This window comes from Jaculus jaculus, chromosome 1, assembly GCF_020740685.1.
Source record: "Jaculus jaculus isolate mJacJac1 chromosome 1, mJacJac1.mat.Y.cur, whole genome shotgun sequence".
In the NCBI taxonomy this organism is placed as follows: domain Eukaryota; kingdom Metazoa; phylum Chordata; class Mammalia; order Rodentia; family Dipodidae; genus Jaculus; species Jaculus jaculus.
Genome location: NC_059102.1, coordinates 121,410,723 through 121,418,988, shown reverse-complemented (window position 1 = coordinate 121,418,988; position 8,266 = coordinate 121,410,723). Strand labels below are relative to the sequence as shown.

Below are 8,266 nucleotides of genomic sequence, written 5' to 3'. Positions count from 1 at the left end.
CGAAGTCCAGTGCAAGATGTGTGAGCTGAGCAAGCACCCGGCACTCCTCAGCCCAGCTGTAGCTCCGCCAAGAAGCCGGGAGCTTGCCTAGCTCTCAAAATGAATCTAACGGGGATCCCCCAGCGACGAAGCAGTTAGACCTCCTTAGACTGCCAGAAAGATTCCGGGCGCTGTGGCTGCCCCCCTGTTCCGCTCCCACTCCCCAATCTGCCTGCCCCATTCTCTTCTCTCACTGCATTGTTCCCTCTTGGTCACTGTCACTCCAGCCTTCTTTCCCACTCCACTAACTCATTTCTTGTTCCCTCCCCTCCCCAGAGCTTCCTCCCAACTGACCTTTTCTCCTCGTTCCTTCCCCTTCCGCCCCTCTATCCCTCTCAGCGTCCCCCCTCCCTCCCTTATCTCGCAGCCTTCTCTCCCCAGTTCCTCTTCTACCCGCCTATCACCTCACCACCTCCCTTCCTCCTTTCCTCCTCCACTCCCCAGACCTCAGGCTCAGTGTTTGCTTTTCTCCCAGATCCGGATCCAAACCGGATGAAAAGCTTGGCCTACCCATGCCCTGCCCTACCCTGCTTCTGGGAGCGGGGCTCGGGCTCCATGGCTGAGGCTGCCCGCGCTCAGGCTCCAGGGCAAGGGCCCCCAGTGGACCTCCGATTCCTGCGAGCCCAGTACGAAGACCTGCGGAGGCAGCACCTCATGGTGCTGCCAAAAGGTAGGGCTGGGCAGGGGCCCGGGGAAGGCCTGTGGGGTAAGCCTGTGGGTCGGCAGAGTGGCAATGTCAGGGGGGACAGGGCGATGGCTCTGCCAGCCTCCTGGTGAAGAGCCAGGTTAAGTAACGGCTGGCCCGGGAAGAACAGAACCAGAGCAGGGGAAGGCGGCTCTGCCCAGTCTGGCAGTCAGGCTATAAAGGGCCAAGGCTGCCTGTCTTCCCAGTTCTGGTCTGGCTAAACTGGTGAGCTGGGTGAGCTGGATCGGGCCCCTGGGTGAGGCTGTTTGGTGTGATGGGGGCTCAGCTGGGTCCACCTCTTGCAAAGCAGAGAAATGGGTTCTAAGAAAGACATGCTGACAAAGAAGGCCCTTGCTGAAGAATTATCTTCCCATCGGGAGCTCAGATTTCTGTTCCAGGAGGAAGTTCATGGTTGTCCAATCTCAACCCTCATCTTCCCACAGAGAAGAGCACCTAAGGGTGTGGGGGCGGGGATGACTGAAAGGTCAAGGCCCTGGCCTGGGAGTTTCGGAGAGGTGTGTGTACAGTTCCGTAGACAAACGCTCTGGGCTGCCACTTCTCAGGCCGGTCTGGGAGGCAATGTGGAGCCAGAGAGATTCTCCCCTTCAAGGCAGGAAGTGCCCTTCAAAAGGAGGCTCACCAAAAGGACACCCCAGGGTGACAAAAGGGGCACCTCTGAGCAGAAGTAGCTTCTCTCATTACTTGGGCTGTTTCCAACTAGTGTGCTCTGGCAGAACTGGCATAGCCCAGTGCCTCCATCTCTGCAGCGCATACCAGGAAGGTTCTAAAGTCCCATCCTACCCTCAACAGTTCTCCTTCCTCATCCATTCAACAATTATTTATTAAATTAAACTCCCAAATGAAAGAACCATGTTGATCACACCTGTGATTCAGAATCACAAATCCAGTTGTTTATTGGACACAAAACATCTCAAACTCAGCGTACCTCATAGAATTCACTACCACCAGCCCTGAACACTCCCTTCTGGATCTTTCTCCTGCTCTTGGTAACTTAATTCTCACTCTTCCTTCAGTACTATGTCTACTTGTTACATTTATTACTGCTGTGTGACCAAAATACCTGAGACAGCAACTTAAAACAGGAAGAACTTCTTTTGTTCATGGATTCTGAGGGTTCAGTACATGGTTGCTTGACCCAGAGTGCTTAGACAAAACATCATGGTATTGGAAGTGTACTTATTTTAAAAGGGTGGGGAGGAAGCTGGAGAAGTGGCTCAGTGATTAAGGCACTAGCCTGCAAAACCAAAGGATCCAGGTTCAATTCCCCAGTACCCATGTAAAACCAGATGCACAGTGGTGTATGCATTTGAAGTTTGCAGCAACTAGAGGCCCTGCCGTGCCCATTCTTTCCCTCTCTTTCTCCTTCTATTTCTCTCTCTCTCATCTCACTCTGCTTGCAAATAAATAAATAATTTTTTAAAGATTTATTTTTATTTATTGGTTGACTAGAAACACAGAGAAAGGGAGAGAGAAAGAGATAGAGAATGGGCACACTAGGGCCTCTAGCCACTGCAAATGAACTCCAGGCACATGTGCATCTGGCTTATGTGGGACCTAGAGAATTAAACCTGGGTCCTTAGGCTTTGCAGGCATGTGCATTAACTGCTAAGCCAACTCCCCAGCCCTAAATTTTTTTTTCTTTAAAAAAAAAAGACTGTTCAACTCATGACAAATGGGGGCAGAGAGAGAATGTGCTAGGTCCTACTCCCTAAATTTCCACCACCTCATAAAATAGTACCAAAGCTGGGACCAAGTATTCAACATGTATGAGGAGGCGTTTCATATTCAAACCATAACAGCATGTAATACGTTAGGACAGATTGACACAGATTGTGCAAGTACCTCTTTCAGGGAAGACTTTGAGCCCAGACTAGGTCAGAGACTTTCAGGATACTTTCAGCAATCTGAAATTTTGCATTCTACATTGAGGCATGTACTATGCTGCATAATGGAGTGGTTATGTGCATGGGCCTTTGAGCAGAGCCTGAATTTGCCATCCCCAGTCTCCTATTAACCAACTCAAACCAAAATAGATTTAAAGAAAAAAAAGTGAGTTTTTTCCTGGCTCCTCAATGACCTTCATTCTCTTTTGCTGGGACAATGGAGAAAAGGCACTATTCCAAAGAACTGGCGGGGGGGGGGGGAGGCAAGGGGACAAAAGGTTCTACTTAGGGCAGTAGGCATAGCTACCTCCTTCTGTTTTCTTCCTGCTCCCCACCTCCCCTGTGGAGCACAGGCTGAAAGTTAACCAGGTCCTGCTATGAAGGGCTGCCTGTCCTCTGTTACTTCCTTTCCTGGTAGACTCAGATTGAAAGAAGATGCCAGTTCCTAGGTTTTCCCATCACCTCCTCATCTTTCCAATAAATCCAATAAATGCACAGAAGTTCAAACACCTGTGAAGATTGTCATGCTTATCCTGACAAGAATATATTGGTAGTGAGACCCTACCTCAAATAAACAAACAAAGAATATGTCGGTGTTACAAGCTAAGAACAGATCTTCAGTCTTTCCACTGGTGTTCACTGTAGCTATTGGTGGAAATGGCTGCATCTGTTCTATTTCTTCTGGTTCTTGTGGATTCCTGAAACTGGGGTTCGGAGGTCTCCCTATGACTTTCTTCCTCCAATACCTACCCACAGAGCACCTACAGGACCTCCTATAGTGCCAGGACAGGACCCTGGGAAAAATGCCTTTCATTCCCACAGTTTTCACTGTCTCCAAACGTTCACAATGAATTGTTATGTGCTACAAAGTAGTAAAAATAAAGTCCCCAAGGAAGAAGAGTCATCTGTCTGCATCCTGAGCTCTGAAGCCAGCTCAGAGGAAGAGCAGATGCTGAGGATGTCGTCTCAGAACTCACCTGTAGCCAGGCGTGGTGGCGCACGCCTTTAATCCCAGCACTCGGGAGGCAGAGGTAGGAAGATCGCCATGAGTTCGAGGCTACCCTGAGACTACATGGTGAATTCAGGTCAGCCTGGACTAGAGTGAAACCCTACCTCAAAAAAACAAAAAGAAAACAGAAAAAAAGAATTCACCTGTGGCCTAGGGGAAAGATAATGGCCAGTTCTCTTCAAGAAGCTGCTTTCAAACACAGTTCCCTCCCTGTCTTGGGTGGTAAATTATTAGAAGCTTAGAACACCATAATGTTCTCGTCTGAGGATATGAGATTCCATCTGTTTATGGCTGTGTTACTCAGCTTGCCATTGCTGTGGCAAAATAACCTTCACAGGAGGAAAGGTGTGTTTTGGTTCAGGGTTCGAGTCCATGGTCACTTGTCTTGGTCACAGCCTTTGGCAGCACAGAACATGGTGGCAGGAGTGTGTGATGCAAGAGGCTGCTCACCTCATGGTGGCCAGGAAACAAGAAGAAAGGGGAATACACCGGCATCCCAGCACCCACTTCAAGGGCATGACCCCAGCCACCCAGTTTCCTTCAAGTAGGCCTCACCTGCCAAACTTCCATCACCACCTCATCGTCCCACAGGCTGGGGACCAGGCCTGTGAGGGACATTCCAGGTCTCAATCATAGCAATGAGTGTGTGTGTGTGTTTACTCCTTATAGCTTACTTCTTCTGACCTTAAGTGCTACTTCCCACCTTTTTCCAGAATTCACAGACTCACCTCCAATTCTTGAATGAACTCTTCCATACCATTGGTTAGCACTAGATATTTTAACATATTCATTTGCTCCTTGTCTTTCTACCCTGTGAGGGCGCATCCATGAAGGTATAGCTTTGGTCTCAGCACTCAGTGCTACATTCATGAGATCTTGAATAAATGAAGCCTGGCACATACTACAGTGCTTGATAAGTATTTGTTGAATGAATAATTAATTGTGTGTAATTTTATATGTTGGAGGAAAATGTGTGTGTATGAACACATATATGTAAGGGCATGTTTGTTTCCATGTATGGGAATGCATATGCAATGTTCTGGGTATCTGGCCCCTTTGACACTGTGGGTGTGGCCTTCCTTTACCCTAAAAGCTGTGGCTTCCCCTCAGAGGGAGTTACACAGATACCTCCCAGTGATAATGCTCCTGTGCCTTCTCTCCTCAGGAGGGACTCCTGCGGAATCCATGATCAGTGCTTTCTGGATTAACAAGGAGAGGAAGAGCTCAATGTCCCCGGATGAAACAGACTGTGAGGTGGAGGGGATGCTGGAGGAAGCTGACAGAAGCTGCCATTGGGCTCCTGAGTCTCCATGGCACACACACCTAGAAATGCATTGCTTGGTCCAAACATTCCATCAGGAATCCAATCATCAAGTAATGCCCAAGGTCCATCTTATTGGGTCTGAGCAACATTTTTCGGAAAACAATGAGAAAACTCAACAAATAACCCAAATCCCAAAGGCGTCCCAGTGTCAAGGTCAAGGGGACAGTACCCGAACAGAGGCAGCAGGCTCCAGCTTAAAACCCCGCAGGCAGCTCCTTCCTTCCACAAAGAACTCACGCAGGGCTGACCAAGCCACACACTATCCGTTTCCCCAGAGGAAAACTCCCCGGATCTCCCAAGCTGCCCGGAACCTGGGTTTATATGGCCACACCTGAAGCTTTCTACTCTGTTAGGTGTCTCATTTGTGAGGTCATTAATAAACTCATTAACGAACCAAAAAGAGAGACCCACAGCCAGAGCCTTGAGCTGTAATCAAGGACTGGACTATTCCAATTGCAGACATTATGAGAAATGAACCTCACAGTGGGAACATGGCATCACCCTTCAAAACACAAGAGATTGCCCAGGTCAAATTGTTCACCATTTAGGATGAAAGAACTAACTGATAGATGCAGCCCCATTCCAATTATATATGAAGGCATTACTATGGGGTCCTGGATGCCATTCCTTGGGGGTCTACCAATATGCCTGTTGCATCACACTTGGCTCCTTTGAAGTAGAGAATTTTGAAACATAAAGCAGTAACTTTAACCAATGAGATGTCTTAGCAATGAGTGCAGTTAATGGATGTAGTGATCTTGTTGGCAATATTTTCTTATTCATTGCATATTCGAGAGAAGATGATTCCCAAGAATTCGGAACCTCTTCTCTGATTGCCCTGCCTAGGGATTAAGAGCCACTGCATATATTAGTAGCTGTCATATCATTTCATCTTGAGTCCCCCAAAATATGGATGCCATGGGTAAGAAGGGTTAAGTCAATGCCACCTATCCTTTCTGTGTTTAAAGGTCCTTGGAAAACAGGACTTTTTTACCTGTCACCGAGACTGCACATTCAAACCTCTTATAAATTTATTTCCTTCTATCTTTTCCTCCCTTCTTCCATCCCTCTCACTTTGTCTTCCCTGTCTCTCTCTCTGAAAATTAATTTCACATTAAAAACCATCAACTACTTGCTAGGTATGGTGATGTACAACTATAAACCCAGCACTTGGGAGGTAGAGGCAGGAGGATCAGAACTTCAAGGTCTTCCTTAGGTACAGTCTTAGTGAAGCCAGCCTGGGCTACATGAGACCCTATCTCAATCAGAATAAAACAAATCAAAATCCTGTCACTCATTGGAAATACACAGTCACGGAAGCCTGGGGTTCACGGTTAAACAAGACATATTTTCCTGCTTATGTGTCCCCCACAAACAGCTTCCTTCATGGCCTGTTGGATCATCGAGGCACTTCCTGCTATAAGTTATGCATTTTTAAACCTGAAACAGTGAAGTTTGAGTTAACTTGAGTGATGGGAAAGCAAGCATTCTTTCCTGGTTAATGTCTAACTTCAGGAATGACAGTGAAACACATTCAGGGTGTCTTTTCTCCCTATTAGACTCTCCCTCCATCCACCTGCTCATAGACCCCACCCCCAGAAGCTCCCTTCACTTTGACAATTCATTGTTATTCTTTTGATGGATAATTAATAAAGTGCCAGGTGTTTTACATACTCAAATGAAAATCAAGGACATTTTCTAAAACTAAAACTTTGTCCATGGCTTTTGTTTTAAACAAGAAACCTCTTTGTACAATTTCTAAATCTTTAACTCCTTGTTGCACTAAAGCTTCCCTCAGCATGGGCAGCTTTTGTAGAGTGCCTATCCCCTGGTACAAAGCGATGGAGAGCCCTTGGGATGTGCAGTTGGAAACCTGGTCCTTAATCCAGCCATTCTTCATGGATGACTTGGACCAAGTTACTCAGTCTTTCAGTTTAGGTTTCATCATATGTAAGCTGAGAGACATAATACTGGCTTTTGACAGGATTTGAAACAATGGTATAAAGTTCTTGCTATTCTCAATAAGAGATGGTAAGTCATTAGTTTTTAAAGTCCTCTACATCTCTCTCTTCACCTCCCTCTCAGGCATCAACCTGCTCTGAACTACTTCTGCTCTGAAGATCACTAGCCAAGCCGGTCTAGCTGATTTCTTCTTTCTTCTCTTTTCTGTCTATAGCGTTCATGACAATTACTGCTGATGTCCTGTACTTTCCACTCTCTTACTCCTACTATAGTTTTGGGATCTCCCCAACCAGTCTATGAGCTCCTTTAATTCAGGGGATATGTCTAAATCATCGTATTGTCCCAGAACTTAGAATACAGCTTGACATATAGACTGGGTGCTTGCTTAAATGATTAAGAAAATGAGTGTCATGTGTCTTTAATGCCTCCCACATAGGAGCCATTTCTCTCCTCTCCTCCTAATTTGTAGACTTTCTAGATCTTGGCTTAATGTTTTCCCTTTTATGCTTTCTGCTAGTGGTTAAATCAGAACATTGAGCAGAAATAAGACCCTGCTAGGCAGAGGGACAGTGTGTGAGATGACTCTGAAGGACAATGGATCAGGATACACCAGATCCTGAAATGAGGGCCTTGTGGTTCAAATGCTATAACCAAGGGAGGGAGCAGATGCAAAGGTAAGCAGGTTAAGCTGTGTTTTGCTGTGGTAACAAGCGACCCCAAAATCTCACAGCAAAAGCTCAACTTTTTTTTATTAAGCCCACCATGCATTTGGGCAAACTACCAGGCAGCTCTCCTCCATGAACAATGTATCAGTAGTTCACACTTCCCAGTCTTATCTCCAGTATAACCACCTCATCAATACTGATAGTCATGTACTGACTTGAAAACCACTTTTTCTCATGTTTCATTGTCCCAAGCAAGTCACACAATTATCTTTTCCCTTCAGGGGTATGAGGAAGTGCAGTCATCCCATATGTCTGGAAGGAGAGAGGAAACGAAAGCATGACAGAGGGTCCCTACTGAGTAGAAGCAGAAGAGACAAAGAAAAAGTAGCTGGGTTGATGTATATTTTTGAGATAGAATTCATAGGATTTACTAAAAATGAAAGCCTTCATTTAGAAGACCTGGCTATTGCCACAGGCTTTCACCTTCTTTCCCTGGGGCTGCAGGAGAATAGGGGAGGAGAGAGAGCTGTTTGCTGTTTCCCTAGGCTAGGGATAGAACTGTCCTTCCTGGAATGGAAAAGGTCCTTCCCTTTAATGGTTAACCTACCCAGCTAAGTCCAACCTGCCTTTGTCCACTAGGGGGCAGGTTCCATATGCTGTCTCCGCCTGATTTGCTGA

At 46.4% G+C, this 8,266-nt stretch overlaps 1 protein-coding gene across 1 annotated transcript; it reads left to right on the top strand.

Moving 5' to 3' along the window:
• Positions 1-369: 369 nt before the first annotated feature.
• On the top strand, positions 370-7,967 carry C1H9orf152 (chromosome 1 C9orf152 homolog). Its single transcript, XM_004657054.2, has 2 exons — positions 370-709; positions 4,803-7,967. The coding sequence occupies exons 1-2, from the start codon at positions 532-534 to the stop codon at positions 5,294-5,296; spliced, it is 672 nt and encodes a 223-aa protein (XP_004657111.2). The 5' UTR covers positions 370-531; the 3' UTR covers positions 5,297-7,967.
• Positions 7,968-8,266: the final 299 nt, after the last annotated feature.

Coding starts and splice junctions, on each gene's coding strand:
- C1H9orf152 (XM_004657054.2), top strand. CDS start 532: ATGAAAAGCTTGGCCTACCCATGCCCTGCCCTACCCTGCTTCTGGGAG. Junction 710..4,802: donor CCTCATGGTGCTGCCAAAAG/GTAGGGCTGGGC, acceptor TTCTCTCCTCAG/GAGGGACTCCTGCGGAATCC.